Here is a 20,601-nt window from a genome sequence, read left to right on the forward strand (position 1 = left end):
CACCTAATGGCACCATAATTACTAAATCAACAAGGGTGCCTAGACTTCTTTAGTATGCTGCGTTTTTTGTCTAAAATAGATTTGCCAACCACTATTGGAACATTTCATGTTGGTGGTAAAATGTTTAATCATGTTTGTTAATGATCTAAAGTAATTTAACCCCTTAACGCCGTTACGGCGTGCTATGCCGTCACGGGTTAAGTGGGCTTTAACGCCGTTATGACGGCATAGCACGCCGTAACGGCTTGCAGCCCCAGGAGGTAAGTTATACTTACCTCCGCCGCGATCCGCTTCGGGATGACTGCCTCACAGCCCAGGCAGCCCTCCCACGGAAAATCAGGCCCCCGGGGGCCATGTGATCGCTCTCAAAGAGCGATCACATGGCCCCCTATAGCTGGCTGTGGATATGCCAGCAGGGGGACTGTTTGAAATATCAGACAGTCCCCCTGCTGGTGGGAAGAATTAAAAAAATAAAATTAGACATGTGTAAAAATAAAATAAATGCATTTTTATTTATATATATATATATATATATATATATATATATATATATGTAACGTCATACAAAGTGTATTTTAATATAAGTATATATATTAATATTAAAATACACTTAGAATGACATTACATATATATAATATGTATATATATTATATATATAATAGATGTACATATATATATTATATATAAATACGTATAATTAAAATAATAAATAAATTAAATAATAAAATAAATAAATAAAATATTGAAACAAAATTTAATATAAATTATATATGCATATGTAATTTCATTCTAACTGTATTTTGTTATTAATATATATATATCGGTAACAAAATACACTTAGAATGACATTCTATATATATCTATCTATATATAAAATACAAATAACCGCAAATATATATATATAGATAAATACATATAATTACATAAAAGATTACATCAGTATACACGTAGAATTTAAATACCTATAAATGCATATATATTAAAATTCTACATGTATATTTAAATAATCTTTTAACGTAATTATGTGATTTGATTAATTAAAATTTGATTGACATGCATGACAACACAGGGAGAAAGTGCAGAGAATTTAATTTGCAAGCACTATATTTGACCCTGTAACTCTCCAAGACACCATAAAACCTGTACATAGGGGGTACTGTTTTACCCGGGAGACTTCGCTGAACTCAAATATTCGTGTTTCAAACTGGTAAATTGTATTACAACGATGATATTTTAAGTAAAAGTGACGTTTTTTGCATTTTTTACAAGCGAACTGCACTTTTATGGTCTATATTATTGTTGTAATATGTTTTATTGTTTTAAAACTCTAATATTTGTGTTTAGTGAAGTCTCCCGAGAATAACAGTACCCCCCATGTACAGGTTTTATGGTGTTTTGGAACGTTAGAGAGTCACATATAAGGCTTGCATTTCATTTTTTTCACATTGAAATTTGCCAGATTGGTTATGTTGCCTTTGAGAGCGTATGGTAGCCCAGGAATGAGAATTACCCCCATGATGGCATACCATTTGCAAAAGTAGACAACCCGAGGTATTGCAAGTGGGGTATGTGCAGTCTTTCTTAGTAGCCACTTAGTCACAAACACTGGCCAAATATTCGATTTTTGCTTTTTTCACACAAAAACAAATATGAACGCTAACTTTGGCCAGTGTTTGTGACTAAGTGGCTACTAAAAAAGACTAAACATACCCCACTTTCAATACCTTGGCTTGTCTACTTTTTCAAATGGTATGCCATTATGGGGGTAATTCTCATTCCTGGGCTACCACACCGTCTCAAAGGTAACATTACCAATCTGGCAAATTTCAATTTGAAAATGTAATGTTCTATATTTGACCCTGTAACTTTCCAAAACAACATAAAACCTGATAATGGGGGGTACTGTTGTACTCGTGAGACATCGCTGATTACAAATATGTGCATTTTTTTTGCAGTAAAACCTAACAGTATTATGACATTCACAGTTAAAATGTCAGACGGAAATGCAAATTTAAAAAAAAATCTTATTTTCTCACATTTTTTTTACTTTTATTCATAATAAATGATGTTCCATATATGAATAGTTAATGATAGATTAAAGCCCTGTTTCTCCTGAACAAAATGATATATAATAAGTGTGGGTGCATATAATTTGAAAGAGGGGAACTACGGGTGAACAGACATATAGCGCAAATTCCAGTTTTTGTTTACGTTTTGTTTTGATCAGAACGTGCACTATTGACTCCGTCCTGAAGGGGTTAAAAAGCCAGGAGCATATAATTCTAAAAATTACATAAGTATCACTTACTGGTGTAATGTACATAGTTACATAGCTGAAGAGACTTGCGTCTATCAAGTTCAGCCTTTGCACATTTGTTTTTTTGCTGTTGATCCAAAAGCTGAATGTTCACCAAAGAAATTGCGACAGTGCTGGCATACAACTTTAATCATTTATATCTAAGTAAAGTTTACTATTTACTTGAAGGTCTTTCTTGCAGGTGTTGCCATCTTCGTTGTGGTATCTATCTTTAACTCTGGGCACTTTCTCCAGGAGCAGTGTCAGTCATGCTGTTCTGTATTGTACTTTTGCACATCTACGTAAGATCCTATGAGATTGAAGGAACCTCCATAGATCTACACTCAGAATACACAAGCTGCCTGTTTCAAACTAGCAACGGCTTCGAGAATTGGCAAAGCTGAAACTCTTCTTAAAAAATAAATAAAATTGCTGTTGTAGGATTTGACCATTGGTCAAAGATTACACACTCCACCACCGTCAACTAGTATTTTAGAAAGATTTTTTCTGAAGTACTGAAATAACCTTTTAAGTGTTCACCATAACTAGATATAATGCAGATCAGTCTTGGGGTGATGTCCTCCCACTTTGTGTCAAACGGAGCAAGTTGTGGGGAGGATAAAAAAAAAAAAATACTTACAGTAGCTAAAACCTGCCCCTTCTGTTGTGGCATTGTTAATGCAGAAGTTTGCAGAGTTGTATTATCTCAGTCCAACCATGGATTTCATTGATATAGTGCTGCTTTTGAGACTTAAAATGCCCTTTTATTGACATTCACCTGTCACCTTGGAGGGGGTGTGGGGGGGGGCGCACTACAGGGAGTTCTAGTGCCAAGAAAACAACCTTGCTTTTCTGGCACTATAGTTTCCCTTTAAGTGCTTAGTGTCTCTTTTTTAATGTGAGAAGACTTGGCACAGCTGTTGCAATTAGTTTGAAATTAGACCTATTTTACAAATCCACTTGAACACTGTTAAAATAGTATTTTGGTAATTTAAGTTTACCTGGAGGAATTGAATAGAAGATATCTTAGAAAAGGCATTGGATTATCCATGCTTTGAAACTCCTTTAGTAAAAATCAGACTTTAAAAAAATCTAAATTATGAAATAGGTATATGCCTCTCCTGCAATATTAATTTATTTAAAAGATAAAAAGAATTTAATAAAATCTTTCTGTTGAGAAATAACCACAATAGGCTACACCTGCATTATATTTAAAGCTGACCGCATCTAATGCTAATTATTCTACTTTAATTAAAAATAGCAAGAGGGATTTGGGTAGAGCTTAAAGGGAAAATCCAGTGCCAGGAAAACAATCAGTTTTCCTGGCACTGGAGGGTCCCTCTCCCTCCCACCCCCCAATACCCGGTTACTGAAGGGGTGAAAACCCCTTCAGTCACTTACCTCAGGCAGCGACATGTCCCACGTCGCTGCCTGCTCCTCCCCCGCCGCTCCACCTTCTTCCTCCGTCGGCCGGTGGGCGAGACTGATCCCGCCCACCAGCCGAGGAGACCTAATGCGCATGCGCATTGGCGCACTACATAGGAAAGCATTGAAAATGAATTTCAATGCTTCCCTATGGGGAATAGAGCGACGCTAGAGGTCCTCACACAGCGTGAGGACATCCAGCGACGCTCTAGCACAGATAATCTGTGGTAGGGACCAGGAAGTTCCCTCTAGTGGCTGTCTAGTAGACAGCCACTAGGGGAGGACTTAATCCTGCAAGGTAATTATTGCAGTTTATAAAAAACTGCAATAATTACACTTGCAGGGTTAAGGGTAGTGGGAGTTGGCACCCAGACCACTCCAATGAGCAGAAGTGGTCTGGGTGCATGGAGTGTCCCTTTAATTTTCAATCATTACCATTATAACCAGATGTCGAATTAATAATGAACATGAATTCATTATTTCACAGAAATAACTTCACAAAAACAATTAAGTCTTTAAAAATATCTGTATTCATTTTACATCATCTTAAAAGTAAGAAAAAAAAATGTCGAGCATATAATGCTCCTCAGAATTTTTAAGGCTTTGTAGTAAACTGTATAATACACCTTCCTGAAGCCATTGCCCTGCCCATAAAGCACAGCTGCTAGAAAGCAACAACACGTTTTAAACCAGGAAATCAGACATACACCCCACATTAGTAAGTTAATGCAACTCCGTCATCAAATAGGAAAAATCCTAAAACACTTACAGATTCATTTTGAATTTCATTAGAAATTACATTTCCTTCGAAACAATGATCCCATGACGCAGATTTGTTTAATCAACATTGTTTCTGCGTTTACAGTCCATTGTAAGCCGGACCTCCTCCGCCTTCTGGAACAACCCAGTTAATATTCTGACTTGGATCTTTGATGTCACAGGTCTTGCAGTGGACACAGTTCTGAGCATTGATCTGTAACCGTGACCCTTCACCAGATTCCAGAGGAACATACTCATATACCCCTGAAGAGAAAAGTAAACCACATTAATGATATGGTACAGCAGCTTAATGACGCAATACATCATAAGTATACCTTTAAATATAGTGCATCAAAATGGAACGTCCCTCTTAAATGACTGCAGAGTGACGCTAATGCAAAAAAGCAGAGCATAGTTGCATAGGGTCCTTAGGAACCATATTGTGTTTCTCAAATAATTAGGCATTGTTATGACGTGGCTGCTCCTGTTATAATTTAGTCTCTCGCCTTTAACATGTCAAATACACTATTGTAAAAGGCAGAAAAATTAATACAATGGCCAGTTATATATAGTCTGAGTGCAGGAAAAGCTAATCTTACATTCATGCATTGCACAGACGTACTGTATGTAAACCTTGTAATTCTATAAACATTTAATTTTAATAGAGTCCAACATACAATTGTATTTTTCTCGGTCATAATACTTTCCATTTTTATGCCATGCTTGTACCCTCCCCAACTACCCCTAAACCCCCTCCCAATATAAATAAAGAGACTTGTCTACTACTCACCGGCTGGGCAGAATCTCTGCTCTGGCCCATCATATATGGCAAGATTTCGGTTTACTGGTATGCTGTCGTCCTTTAGCGTTAGATGTGGGGGTTGGTCATGGTCGTGGTTAGTGCCACTGAGAGCCACTGATGACAAGAGGTCAAAACTTAACTTCCCATCAGGCTTTGGATATTCAATTGGTGTGCAGTCCTTAGCAGGTTTTAACTGATCACTGTCCAAACCTTGTCAAGAAATGAGAATATGAAGGAATATTTCACAAATGATTCCTATAATGAGATTTTGACTGAGCAAGTGCTATGATGTTTTACTTACAGAGAGAAAAAGTAATCAAAAAAATGCATCTTGAGAATATTTATTCTGAGCCCTGACTTCTCCCCAATCGGTCTCTTATCTAGTGATAGGCCAATTATTAGGGACGCTATTCAGCATGTTTCCAATAATTGGTATTGGACTTGTTATTTACAGATCTTACCAATAACTTACCAGCCAAAGAGGTGCCAACTTGTGACCTCACGTCACCCCTCCCTGTGAGTCCTTGCATGCGGAGCAGTGAGACCGTAAATAATCAAATATAACTTACTGGGTTGGCTGCCTGAGAGTGATACACTCCTATCAGAAACATAACTGCACATGCTGGGATTTCAGTGATCCAAGCATGTACTGTCTGCCTGACAGGGAAAAGTGATTGCTGTTCGCATGTTCAGTTTTAATGCCAGATTTGTACAGAAAATGTTTTTCTTTTTCAAAAAACTTTAAATGTACAGAATATTGGCACTGGTTATCAGAAATGGTCCTGAAAGCTGACCAATAATCAATCGGCTCTGGAAAAATTATATATGCCGATCCCTACTTTATCCCTCACGAAGGCATCTGCTTTTCTTCTGCAACTGCCCCAACTGCTTTCTCCTAAGCATCTCTCCAGTCGGCCCCTTCTAAAGCAGAAAGACAGAGAATGATTTCTCTATGCATCTACCCAGTTTCCAGAAGCGACTCCCCAATCTGCCTTTTTTTATTTTACAAAATTTAGGCAAATAAATATTGAGATGGAAAAAGCACCTCCTCATTTACCCTGGAAACTCATAAGGTTATTTACTGTACGGAAATTAGATTGTGACAATAATTGTAAAAAAATAAATAAATGAGGGAGATAGGGGGAAATCAAGAAATGTGACTCCATTTAGAATGATACCTTTATGTTTTAGTGTCCAGGGTTCCTTTCCTCTGAGTATCCAGTAGAAGATTCCAGTGTAGATCATTCCACCATACAAACCCAGAGGTCCATGGCAGGAAGGTCTGATATTCCTCACTGAATAAAGTTCCTTCCAAATCCAGGACTTTCTCAGTGCTTCTTCATACTCTGGAACATTCAGGCCTATTTAAAGCAGAATGTAAAAATTAAGCACCAGCTTTGGCAAAGAAAAAAAAAGTATATATATTTATGTATATTTCTGTCTTTACATATGTCGATTTAGAGTTATTAGTTTATAGCCTAATCAAAATGTTTAACAACACAGGTTTTGAAAAGGGATTTTAATGACCATGTTGATACTCAACTACAATGAAAGGCCACTCTAAGCACCATAACCACAACAGCACTCTGCATTAGTGCCCAGAGTCCACTGGTTCGAGTCAAATTCTTTTTAGTTTGACATTTACCTGGGTTCCCAAGGCACCCTCAGTCAGGCACCACTTTACAGAATACTTCTATTTTAGCAATATCAATGTTGTCCCAACTATGGAAAGAACTCATTCAGAGTTTAATTTGCCACTTTGGCCTATGAATTCTATCCAAAGATGGACAGAAAGTTAAAGTTTTACTTACCGTAAATTTATTTTTCCTTAAGATTAGAGGCAGTGCACTAAAACAGGGATTTCCTCTAATCTGGATCGGAAAGGCAAGCAGGTAACCAACTTTTAATCCTGTAGACTCCTCCCAGTATAAAACCACCTGGAACCCCCAAAACCCCAGAAAATACAAAAGCCAAATAACTGCAAAAAATCCTTTAATAAATTAGGGTGGGAAATATATTTCACTGCCTCTAATCTTAAGGAAAACATTTTTTTACAGTAAGTAAAATTTGAACTTTTCCCTCCAGATTAGAGGCAGTGCACTACAACAGGGATAAACAAACAATCCCCTAAGGGTGGGAAATTTCACATCACCCCGGCTTGTAACACCTTACACCCAAAAATAGAATCCTCAGAGGCCTGTACGTCTTACCTATAATGTTTGGAGAAGGTATGTAGAGACGACCAAGTTGCTGTATTGCAAATTTGGGAAGGAGAAGCCGAAGCTCTTGAGGCCCATGAGGTAGCAACAGCTCTGGTAGAATGAGCCCTTAAATTCAGAGCAGACATCTGAGAAGAATGGTATGCTAATACAATAGCTTCTTTAATACATATTGCCAGTGGGCCTTTAGAGGCCATAAGACCTTTTTTTTTTTCCTTGGAAAAGGACGAACAATCTGTTTGATCTCCTAAACGAAGTAGACCTTTCCATGTAAAACTGCAGGCAGCGTTTAACATTCAGGCAATGGAATTAATGTTCCGAAGGATTCTGAGGGTTCCAGCAAAATGTAGGGAGAACAATTTCCTGATTTATATTAGTTGAGGTGGACACCTTAGGAAGAAAAGACGGATGAAGTTTCAGGACCACCGTATCCTGGTGAAATACTAGGAAAGGAAGAGAAGAGGACAAGGCCTGAAGTTCACCCAGACGTTTAGCAGACGTCACTGCAACCAAAAATACTGTCTTCAATGTAAGAATCTTCAGACTGACAGACTCTAAGGGTTCGAACGGTGTCTCACAAAGAGCCGAGAGGACAATAATTAAATCCCAAGGGGGAACCAATTGCCCGATGGTAGGAAGGATTCTAGAAAGTGCTCTAAAAAAAATTATAATCTGGAAATAAGAGCATCCAAAGCCATTCTCGAATACTGAAAAAACGAATAGAGATGTGGACCTTCAGAGTAGCAGGACGAATGCCTTTAGCACACCCTAATTTGCAGAAATGTCAAAATCTGAAGAACAGAAGCCGATAGAGGATTGAACCCCACATTATAGCACCAAGAGCAAAACCTTTTCCTAATTCTAGTGTAAACTAACGAAGTGGAGTCTTTTTTTGCTGCTAATTGCAGGGCTCGAGTCCTGCAGGAACGCGTGGGAACGGCGTTCCTGCACTTTTCCCACAGCAGGAACGCCGTTCCCATTACTAGTCCTGCAGGACCCAGGGCTGGCACAAGCGGCTGCCAGAGCAGGGGGAGCACAAATCCGAATCCCCTGCCTCTGACTGGGGACTCGGATTTTTAACTCACCTCTCCCCCTGCAGTCAGTGGAGTCGTCCGGCCTCTCCTGATGATGTCAGTAGGAGGGGGCGTGACTTTCTCTGCTCTTCTCACAGGACCGCTGGGGAGCAGAGGAAGCCACGCCCCCTCATCCTGACATCATCAGGAGAGGCCGGCTTACTCCACTGACTGCAGGCTGCAGGTTCCAGATCCTGTCCCACCCCTCCTGGCCCAAGGTAAGCCTCAGGGAGGGGGGAAGGCACTTTAGGTTGTTTTTTTTTTGTCCCTTTCCCCAGTCCCTGTCCCCCTCCTCAGGCCCTGTCCCCCTCCTCAGGCCCTGTCTCCCTCCTCAGGCCCTGTCCCCCCTCCTCAGTCCCTGTCCCCCCTCCTCAGTCCCTGTCCCCCCTCCTCAGTCCCTGTCCCCCCTCCTCAGTCCCTGTCTCCCACCTCAGTCCCTGTCCCCCTATTTAAGGCCCTGTCCCCCCTCCTCAGTCCCTGTCTCCCTCCTTAGTCCCTTTCCCCAGTCCCTGTCCCCCTCCTCAAGCCCTATCCCCTTACTCAGTCCCTGTCCCCCCTCCTCAGTCCCTGTCCTCCCTTCTCAGTCTCTGTCCCCCTATTTAAGGTCCTGTCCCCCCTCCTCAGTCCCTGTCTCCCTCCTCAGTCCCTGTCTCCCTCCTAAGGCCCTGCCCCCCCTCCTCAGTCCCTGTCCCCCCTCCTCCAGTCCCTGCTCCCTTCATCAGCCCCTGCCCCCCTCCTCAGCCCCTGCCCCCCTCCTCAGCCCCTGTCCCCCTCCTCAGCCCCTGTCCCCCTCCTCAGCCCCTGTCCCCCTCCTCAGCCCCTGTCCCCCTCCTCAGCCTCTGTCCCCCTCCTCAGCCTCTGTCCCCCTCCTCAGCCTCTGTCCCCCTCCTCAGCCTCTGTCCCCCTCCTCAGCCTCTGTCCCCCTCCTCAGCCTCAGTCCCTTCCCTCAGCCCCTGTCCCCTTCCTCAGCCCATGGCCCCTTCCTCAGCCCATGGCCCCTTCCTCAGCCCATGGCCCCTTCCTCAGCCCATGGCCCCTTCCTCAACCCATGTCCCCCCCCTCCTCCTAAGCTCCTGTCCCTTTTTCCACAGCACTGTCACCTTACTTAGCCCCTGTCCTCCTCCTCAGCCCCTGTCCCCCTACTCAGCCCCTGTCCCCCTACTCAGCCCCTGTCCCCCTACTCAGCCCCTGTCCCCCTACTCAGCCCCTGTCCCCCTTACTCAGTCCCTGCACACGAGCATCAGCCCCTGCCCCTCTTCCTCAGCCCCTGCCCCTCTTCCTCAGCCCCTGCCCCTCTTCCTCAGCCCCTGCCCCTCTTCCTCAGCCCCTGCCCCTCTTCCTCAGCCCCTGCCCCTCTTCCTCAGCCCCTGCCCCTCTTCCTCAGCCCCTGCCCCTCTTCCTCAGCCCCTGCCCCTCTTCCTCAGCCCCTGCCCCTCTTCCTCAGCCCCTGCCCCTCTTCCTCAGCCCCTGCCCCTCTTCCTCAGCCCCTGCCCCTCTTCCTCAGCCCCTGTCCCCCTTCCTCAGCCCCTGTCCCCCTTCCTCAGCCCCTGTCCCCCTTCCTCAGCCCCTGTCCCCCTTCCTCAGCCCCTGTCCCCCTTCCTCAGCCCCTGCCCCTCTTCCTCAGCCCCTGCCCCTCTTCCTCAGCCCCTGCCCCTCTTCCTCAGCCCCTGCCCCTCTTCCTCAGCCCCTGCCCCTCTTCCTCAGCCCCTGCCCCTCTTCCTCAGCCCCTGCCCCTCTTCCTCAGCCCCTGTCCCCCTTCCTCAGCCCCTGTCCCCCTTCCTCAGCCCCTGTCCCCCTTCCTCAGCCCCTGTCCCCCTTCCTCAGCCCCTGTCCCCCTTCCTCAGCCCCTGTCCCCCTTCCTCAGCCCATGCCCCCCCCTCCCCCCTCCTAAGCTCCTGTCCCTCTTCCTCAGCTCCTGTCCCCCTCTTCAGCCCCGTGCCCTTACTCAGCCCCTGCATACAAGCGTTTCATTTTTTTGGGGGTGAGGGGGAGGGGGGGGGGCGGGGAGTGGATCTTGGGTGAGTTCCTGCACTTTTTTACCCAGGACTTGACCCCTGGCTAATTGGACAACCACTATCAATGCCTTGATCTCAGCATCTGGCATTCGGATACCAGGCTGTTAATTGGAATGTTTGAAGGGTGTGAAGCGGAACCAGCTTGTGTTCCAGAATTTTCTGACATAAAAAGAACCAACTTCTTCGAGGCCAGAAGGTAAGGGAAGTATTGCCATCATCCTTGATCTGTCCTGGGCGATTTTTTGTAGAATACGTGGGATGAGGATAACGACATCGCATCCAGGAAGTCGCGTTTACAAAGGCTACTGCGGTTGAATTGTCTGGCCTTATGTGAGTGTGACGACCCATCAGATGTCTTTTGAATAAGAGAAGTGCCAACCAGATGGCTTTTAGTTCCTTGTAGTTTGAAAACTTCCTTGCATCTTGCAGATTCTTAATACCATTTGTCAGCTTTGTACCCATGTGAACAACCCATCCCATACTTACATAGTTACATAGTTAGATAGCTGAAAAGAGACTTGCGTCCATCAAGTTCAGCCTTCCTCACATTTGTTTTTTGCTGTTGATCCAAAAGGCAAAAAAAAAAAACAAAAACCCAGTTTGAAGCACAATTTTGCAACAAGCTAGGAAAAAAATTCCTTATTGACCCCAGAATGGCAGTCAGATTTATCCTTGGATCAAGCAGTTATTACCCTACATTGAAAGATTATATCCTTGAATATTATGTCTTTGCAAGTATGCATCTAGTAGCTGTTTGAACATCTGTATGGACTCTGATAAAACCACTTCTTCAGGCAGAGAATTCCACATCCTGATTGTTCTTACAGTAAAAAAACCTTTCCTTTGCCTTAGACGAAATCTTCTTTCTTCCAGTCTAAACGCATGGCCTCGTGTCCTATGTAAAGTCCGGTTTGTGAATAGATTTCCACACAATGGTTTGTATTGGCCCCGAATATATTTGTATAATGTTATCATATCCCCTCTCAGGCGACGTTTTTCTAAACTAAATAGGTTTAAATTTGTTAACCTTTCTTCATAGCTGATATGTTCCATTCCTTTTATTAATTTTGTAGCCCGCCTCTGCACTTTTTCTAGTGCCATGATATCCTTCTTTAGAACAGGTGCCCAAAATTGCACAGCATATTCAAGATGTGGTCTTACCAGTGATTTATAGAGAGGCAAAATGATATTCTCGTCCCGAGAATGAATGCCCTTTTTCATGCATGACAATACCTTACTGGCCTTGGCCAGTACTACTTGATGCATCTGTAATTATAAAAACAAAATTTTAAAATCTGAACGAAAGATCTTCTGAAAGGAAATGTGAAGTCATCCACCAATGGAAGCCTAGTCGAGTCGAAGAGCTTAAATTTATGGACTGGTCTAGGGAATGCCGTTTTCCTATCCCAGGACGAGAGGATATTCTTCTGCAATGGTCTCATATGTGCCTGGGCCCAGTTTACGGTTGGAATTGTGGCAGTGAACAGACCCAGAAGTCTTATAGCTTCTCTTATAGTGCAAAACTCTTCTTTTGCAAGTTGATAATGGTGACCATGATTTTGTTTATCTTCTCCTCTGGAAGTAAAATCTTCATTTCAATAGAGTCTAAAATGAGACCCAGAAAAAGGACAGAACAAGATGGGGTTAACTCTGACTTGTCTGTGTTTATAATCCAACCATGTTTTTGGAGGGTGATAGTAGACCTTCTGATGTTTTTCAGTAGTTGTAGCTCTAAAGACGCTATGAGTAACCAATCGTCCAGGTGCAGTACGATGTGGAGACCTTTTTTCCGCAATTCTGCTGTGATAACCATGAGTAACTTGGAAAAGACTCATGGAGCCGAAGAAAGGCCAAAGGGCAAGGTTCTGAATTGGAAATGCAGAAGCCGATCCTGATCTTGTATTGCAAATCTTAAAAACCTTCTGCTGTTTGCTGCTATGGGTATGTGTAGATAGGCATCTTGCAGATCGATGGAACATAGCCACGAACCTGGTTGAATGTGAGGTGGAGATGATGTTTTCCATGCAAAAAAAATTCTTAAGCACGAACCGGTTTACTAATTTTAAATCCAGAATTGGATGGAAAGAACCATCTGGCTTTTTTTACCAAAAATATTCTTGAATAAGAACCTCTGAATTCTTCTCCTTTTGGAAGAATTTCTCTCACATTTTTCTGCCATAAGACCCAAATTTCTTGGAGAAGAACTGATGCCATATCTGGGGAATGTACAGTTGAACAAAGGAATGTTCCTGGAGGAAATTTGAGAAGTTCTATACAATAACCTCTCTGAACCACTGACCAGACCCAACTGTCTGTAGTAGTCTTCTGCCATACTGCCTTGAATAACAGAAGTCTGCCACCTACTGTTATAGCGTCATAATCTTTTTTCTTTTTTTTTTCTTGAAATTTCCTCTTTCCCTTATTCTGAAAGGAAAATTGCCTTCTTTGATTCTTCTTATAGGAGAACCTTCGATAGGAATCTCTGTAAGAACGTCTGTTTTTGTTGAAGAATGGTTTGTTCCAATTTTTCTTCTTTTCGTCAGGCAAGGTTTTCCTACATTCCGCCATACATTTTAGCAGGTTGACCAGTTGCAAACCAAACAGCCTACCTTGTTCAAAGGGAAGATCACACAACAAATTTTTAGAAGCAGAGTCAGCAGACAAGCTTATGAGTCATACTGGTTACATTAGAGAGTAACATCATTTTTGCTGAAAATTTCACCGTCTCTGATGAAGAGTCAGCCAAAAAATCCACAGCCATCTTCACATTCCTCAAAAGTTTAACTTGATCGTCTCTGGATTCACCCATATAAACTTTCTCCAAAGTATCCAGCCAACATCTTTGAGCTTTGGCTACCGAGGTGAAGGAAAAAAAAAAAAAAAAAAAAAGCAAAAAAAAAAAAGCTTCTTTATGCTAAATTCTGCTCGTTTGCCCATCGCATCCTGGAGCCCACTGGAATCTCCAATAGGAAGTGTGTTTTTTTCCCCTAGCTGTGCAATTGGTATATCCACTTTAGGTATGACCTCCAGCTGCTTGACAGGTTCTTCTTTAAGTGAAAAAAATTGTTTTGAAAAGCTTGGATACAAAAGCTTTCTTGGCCGGAGATTTCCATTCTCTAAGCATCAACTGCTGTACAGAAGGGTGAATAGAAAAATACGTAAGCTTTCTCTTCACAAACTTAAGTTTTCTTCCTGTGAACCTGAAGGAGATTTTTCCAAATCCATGAGGCTATAGACATCCTTGATGAGTTTATGTAGATACGGTTCCTGAAAGAAATATTCCCCGTCAGAGGAAGCACTGGATTCTTCGGAAGAGTACTCATCAGAAGATGATGATTCAGAGCTCATTTCCAGAATTTCCCATCCCGACTTCTTCCTTTTAAAAGGAGGAGAACCTGGTTTGGCTCTTTTCTTAGGGTTTGACTGAATGGCAGACTAGGCTGATAACAGAGCAGCTTCCTTTATATCCACCAAACTTTTCTGCATGCTATTCTGGAACCATGACATGAGAGACAAAACTTCTGTCTTTTTAGCTTCTTCTGAAGCCTCTTTATAGCAATTGCCACACGCTTTCTTTTTGTAGTCATCTGGTAAAGGCTGTGAACAAGTGGCATACATCAAATGCTTCGTTCTGGCTAAGCTTCTCCCTTTTTCTCCAGGTTTATCTGTCTTCTCTAATTTAAACATACTGGAAGAGAAAAGAGAAAGAAGAATTTGTTTTTTGTTTTTTAAAATTTTTAAATAAAATAGAAATTTAATCAGGCAAGACACATTAATGAAAAAACTAGAGCAGTCTTACCTTAATGGCCTCTGATTGTGCTGGAGGGCAGGTGAGTGCACACTGCAACAGGAATGCGAGAACCTGGCAAGCAGGGAGTTGCTGCTGGGTAATGTAGTTCCCTGGTCCTGAAACACAAGGATTTTCAAATTTTCATGCCTGATTTTTAAGAGATTGCTTCGCGCATGCGGAGCGCTCCGCGATCTCTAGATGGAACGCAACCGGTGGGATGCATTCCATCTCCAGCACAGCGCACCTTCGCCATTTCCGACTGAGGATCCGAGGTATAAAACCCGGTGAAACGCCGGCGCCCGGTTTACGTTCCACCACAAAATAAGGACAGAACTTGCCCTGAGTTGCTAAGGACAGAGCCATCCCTGGAATCTACCAGCTCACCTTCTCCACGTAAGTTGCCTCCTACCATGCCGAAGGCAGGCAGGAAACTGGGGATTTGGGGGTTACAGGTGGTTTTATACCTATAGGAGGAGGAGTCTACGGGATTAAAAATTGGTTGCCTGCCTGCCTTTCCGATCCAGATTTGAGCAAATCCCTGTTGTAGTGCACTGCCTCTAATCTGGAAGGGAAAATGATATTGCTGATGCGGAAGTAGGAATTTCCACTTTAGTGATATGTGTAAAAGGGACAGGACTGCAAGCAGGGGAGCCCAAGTGACTGACAAAGTGTATCTTACTATAGACAAAGTGTGTTCCAAGTACAGTTCTCCATTATTACAGTTTTGCTACAACCATGTTACATTTTCATTTTAAACAAAACCAAATAATGAAAGAACAAAAAGGGATAGATGGGAAGGACAGGTTAACACCATGATAACATCCAATTCACTAATCCAGCCTGTTTGAATTTAAGTTGCAGTCAGTTGATCCATTGGGTTGTTTTCATCAATCTTTGCTCTGACCTCTCTAAGTGTGGGGGTTGATACACTCAACCAAGTTGCTGGTTGTTGCTGCTATGGACCTCCTGGCAGCCAATGTGATTTTATTAAATTTCTGAGCTCTCCTGGTTGAGCACTCTAAGTTGGGATAATAAACATTCAGGGATCAAATTCACAAGGCATGCAAAAAACACTCAACATATTCTCCACTAGCCTATGCCTTTTGTTGTTCCATATGAAGTTATCAATGGTCCCCTGAATGCCCTCAATATCTCTTTTTGTGATTAACACTGGGAATGCCTGGAATACAAAAAGCAATTTCGGAAGAACATTTACCTTTATACTATGCCCATCCAAGATATTGGTCTCTCTCCCTATACTTCCAGGTCCCTCCTGATTTTTTTGAATCAGAACAGAGTAGTTCGCACTAAAAAGTGTCTTCTAGTCACTTTTAACCTTACTTCCCAAGTATCTTACGGACAAGCTAATCTGTAGTTATTTGTTTGACCAAACCAGTTCTGTATCGGCAGCTGACAAATTCATAGGGATAGCACTAGATCTGTTTACATTTACTCTATAACTTGAGACATATCCAAAACTTTGAACCATTCAAACTGTGGATTTAGAGAATGTACAGGGTCAGTAAGGATAATGTCATCAGTATATGGTGCTATCTAAAAATATTCTTGTCCCACCATAATGCCCTTTATTAGAGGATTCGTCAGGTGAAGAAAGGTCTCCAAGGAAAGTGCAAACCGTAAAGTTGAGAGAGGGCACCCCTGCCTCGTCCACCTGGAGTTAGTAAATGGAGTTGAACCTGCCCCTGGGAGAGTGAATTGTGCCCTCAGGTCCATATGTAAAGCTGTGATAGCTCCCATAAATAGTGGGGAAAAGCTCAAGTGCTCTAGCAATCCAAACAGGTATGCCCACTACACTTTGATAAACGCCTTCTTTGCATCAGAGGAGCATAGCAGTTGTATATCATACATTGTAAAATTAAACAAGGAAGAGAAAACCAACTATAAATAAAAATATTTAAACTATGCATACTTATTTGAGATATCCATGTACGGTATATTTGACATTTGCAACTGAGAGATACAAAATCCCAAAGTGTAAGATTAGGTTATGCTGCGAGTTACAAGGATTAAAAAGGTGACAAATGAATCAAAGAACAAAAATTATTTTAGACCTTGAGTACTTGACTGGAGATTGTCATCAGATAGTTGTTTAAAGATGGCTTCTGCGGCCAGCATACCACTCTTCATAGCAGTGTGAGTCCCTTTAATCTTAGGTACATTCATAAAGCCTGGACTGCACCCTACAAAAATTCCACCTGGGAAGGTGAGTTTTGGTAAAGACTGAAAGAGAAGAGCAAATGTACAGCCATGAAACCACTGTGATTAGGCAGAAAGAAAGTAACCAAAAAATGTGCTGGTTTTATGTGGCTCACACTTATGAGTATAAAAACTCAAATATAGACTTGCATTGACGTTGGGTGGCATATTTAAAACATTATAATCAAATCTGAGGTAAAAAAATAAAAATAAAAAATTTAATTTTACTTACTGTAGATTATTTTTTCCTTTGTATAGTGGCAGTACTTGTGGAATGTTCTTGTTTATGTTGGATAAATACTCCCGGAAATAAACTCGAAACAATAAAAAAAAAAAAAAAAAACCTCCTCCCCCTCCTAACTTGATCCCTTACTGAACACTCCAGCCATAGCAAGAAACAACATGGAGACCAAATGCTGCAAAAATATTAAACTTTCATACCAAACATTAAGGGAGATCTGTACTGACACTAAGGAAAACATTTTTACGGTAAGTAAAATTTCTGATTTTCCCAACACATAGCAGCAGTACCTGTAGGATTATAGTAAGATCTTGACTAGCGACTTCAGATAGAGATGTGAGGGAACATTCACAAGCAGATACGTCTGACTGAGAAGACCTGCTTCTCTTACATCTTTTTATAGGTCTGTCCTGGACAGATACAGCCTCATTGGATTTTACAGTTAATTCATTAAAAGACTCAAATGTTTGTAAGAAATTCTCTTGAAACCAGGTTAAGAAAGACTGAATTTCTATGTGCTTGGACTTTTCTAGCAATTCAGCTTCGCATTGATTACAGGTTTTCTTTTTGCATTGATCTGGAAGTGGAGTAGCACATTCAATAAAAAATAAATGCAGTAGGCATTTTGTCTGCTTTTTCTAGTTTGTCAGGTAAGGCAGGGCTAGACATCTGGAAAACACATGCAGAATACCCTGGTGTCAAATATAATCTAGGTAGTATGACCACTGGAAGCTTTTAAGGAAAAAAAAATGACCCCACCTTAAATCCCTCAGAACTGTGTGCAGGGGCTGCTGACATGATTGACCTATTCCCCATCACCCATAACCCTGCAAGTGTAATTATTGCAGTTTTCATAATTTGCAATAATTACCTTGCAGAGTTAAGTCCTTCTCTAGTGGCCATCTACCAGACAGCCACTAGAGGGACTTCCAGCTTCTTAGACAACTTTTGGTCGTCTACATGACCCTGGACGTCCTCATGCTATGCAAGAGAACCTCCAGCGTCGCCGGACTCCCCATAGGAAAGCATTGAATTGCGCATGCCCATTAGGTCTCCCCCGCCGGCGGATGTCAAAGGGGGAGGAGTGTGGGCAAAGCCTGACTCAGCGCCGAGGGACATCGGTGCTGGATTCAGGCAAGTGTCTGAAGGGGTTTGAACATGGGATGGTGGGCACTCCAGGATTCTCTAATGCCAGGAAAATGGGTGTGTTTTCATGGCACTGGAGAATCCCTTTAAATATTTCTATGTATTCTTCTTGCTTAAACGTCATAGTAATGTGAACAATATGCAGGAATGCTGCTTCCGAACATGAATTGTTTACTACCTGTACACATTATTTATTACTATGGCCTACTACAAACCTAATAAGGTTACCTGAAACCCTCCTTCATTGAGGGCTCTAGCTCCATAACCAATCCTGGTTCCACCCTCCAGTGTAGGTATAACACTGGGATGGTGCTTCCATCTCTGAAATTCTCTGAAAGGGTTCACATATGGGTTCTGATAATCTAGTCCAACCTGAAAAGACAAAAAAACAAAACAATGAATGAAGAGGAGCTGCTACCCAATGTACGTAACTTATAAAGTACAGTTCTTTAGTGGGTCAAATGTTATAGTCTTTTTACTGAATGACAATTGCAAGAAAAAAATAAAATACAATTATTCCTGTAACCCAACTTCTACAAGCCGTGAGAAGCTTTGAAGTCATGTCTCTTGCAATTATTATTCCTGCCTTATATTTTGACCAATTTATATAAAAGCTACAAATGTACCCCTCTTGCTAGTCTCTTAAAATAAATATATGGCTCTAAGTTTCCATATTTGTCAGCCCGTGGTTTAACAACATGTGTGATAAGGTTGAAACACACTCTAGAATATCTTACTCCTAAAAGTGTATGACCAGAAACCATGTGGATTTAACATGTTTGATTATAGGCAAATCATAAAAATCTGTTAGTCTACGTTTTAGGTTGTAGATATTCTGCTAAATGTCATTGCTTGTTACATATCTATAATAAATATTTTGCAACCTTTTAAAATCATTTCAAATGAAGGTGTAGCTCTATGAAAATGCTGTTCCATACAAAAAGAAAACATTCTTCAGCAACAGTGAGAAAAACATTGAACATTGAAACCAAAAATAGAGTTCCCTCTACAATGCCAGGAAGGTAAAAACTTGCAAATGCTTCTTCAAGATTAGGGAGATGAAACATGAAATGTTGTCGTGTCAATGTAGGTTTATATTGCTACACAAGTGAATACGTGTCAATGGAGTAGTTAAATCATTATTATTTATAGAGCGCCAACAAATTCCGCAGCACTTTACAGTGGGTGGACTAATAAACATGTAGTTGTAACCAGACAAGTTGGACACACAGGAACAGAGGATTTGAGGGCCCTGCTCAATGAGCTTACATGCTACAAGGAGTGGGGTAAAGTGACACAAAAGGTAAGGATAGTATTAGACTAGTGACAGTTGTAAGAGAGGAATCAGTCAGGTGCTATTAACAGTTTAATTGATACGCTTTTATGAAGTGGGGTTTTAATGATTTTTTGAAGGAGTGGAGACTGGGTGAGCATCTAACGGAGGAGGGAAGTGAGTTCCACAGGGACGGTGCAGCCCTCGAGAAGTCTTGAAGGCGAGCATCTGAGGTGGGAGTATGGACAGAAGATAGAAGTCTTCAGCAAAGCGTAAGGGCCTAGATGGGACATACTTGTGTATTAGGGAGGATAGATCGGTGGGAGCAGCATTATGAAGATTTGAAAGCAAGAACCAGAATTTTAAATTGAGCCCTATATCTTACAGGAATCCAATGTAGGGACTGACAGAAGGATGAGGCGTGGGCGGACAGGAAGAGGAGCCTCTCCGCTGCATTCATTATGGACTGTAACCGGGCAAGTTGGGAGCACATAAGACCACTGAGAAGCGGATTACAGTAGTCAAGGCGAGAAAGGACAGTGCAATTAACCAGCACCTTAGACGAATCTGGCGTTAAGTAGGGTCGGAATTCACAATTTCTTTGAGATGGAAGCAGCAGGATTTGGCGATAGGCTGAACATGACGCGTAAAAGAGAGGTCGGAGTCAAAGAGAACATTTAGGCAGAGAGCCTGTGTAGTGGAGCTGATGTTAGCACAGTTGACTTGGAGGGAGACAGACACAGGTAGCAACACTTGAGGGAGGACCAGAATTTCAGTTTTGGTCAAGTTGAGTTTAAGGAAGTTGGCAGCCATCCAGTTAGGAATAGCAGAGAGGCAGTCAGAGACACTATTCAAGAGGGACGGGGAGAGATCAGAACATATAGATTTGCGTGTCATCCGCATAGAAATATTGGAAGCCAAAGGAGCTAATAAGTTTTCCCAAGAGAGGCAGTATAGATAGAGAACAGTAGGGGACCAAGGACTGAACCTTGGGGGACACCAACAGAGAGGAGTTGGGGAGAAGAAGCAGAGCCAGAGAAAGAAACACTGAAAGAGCGCTGGAAGTGGTAAGAGGAGCACCAGGAGGGAGCAATATCTTGTAGACCGATATTGCGGAGGATGAGAAGAAGCTGTTGATATTCAACAGTGTCAAAAGCCGCAGAAATGTCAAGGAGAATAAGGATAAAGTAGTGACCACGAGATTTTGCAGCAGGTAGATCATTGGATACTTTGGTCAGTGCCGTTTCCACTGAGTGCTTAGCGCGGAAACCAGACTGAAGCAGGTCTAGCAGAGAGTTGGACTTGAGGAAGTCTGTCAATCTTGCATACACAACTCTTTCAAGGA

The 20,601-nt window shown here is 42.1% G+C and overlaps 1 protein-coding gene across 1 annotated transcript in view; it reads right to left on the reverse strand.

The window, feature by feature from the left end:
- Positions 1-4,440: 4,440 nt before the first annotated feature.
- Positions 4,441-20,601, reverse strand: part of ETFDH (electron transfer flavoprotein dehydrogenase) — a 33,431-nt gene continuing 17,270 nt past the window's right edge. Inside the window, exons 9-13 of the mRNA XM_063458229.1 lie at positions 18,212-18,355; positions 16,452-16,620; positions 6,461-6,643; positions 5,271-5,492; positions 4,441-4,744 (exon numbers count right to left, since the gene is read on the reverse strand). Coding sequence (XP_063314299.1) covers positions 4,581-4,744; positions 5,271-5,492; positions 6,461-6,643; positions 16,452-16,620; positions 18,212-18,355 — 882 coding nt within the window. The 3' untranslated portion in view covers positions 4,441-4,580. The remainder of the gene's footprint in view (positions 4,745-5,270; positions 5,493-6,460; positions 6,644-16,451; positions 16,621-18,211; positions 18,356-20,601) is intronic.

This window comes from Pelobates fuscus, chromosome 6, assembly GCF_036172605.1.
Source record: "Pelobates fuscus isolate aPelFus1 chromosome 6, aPelFus1.pri, whole genome shotgun sequence".
In the NCBI taxonomy this organism is placed as follows: Eukaryota; Metazoa; Chordata; class Amphibia; order Anura; family Pelobatidae; genus Pelobates; species Pelobates fuscus.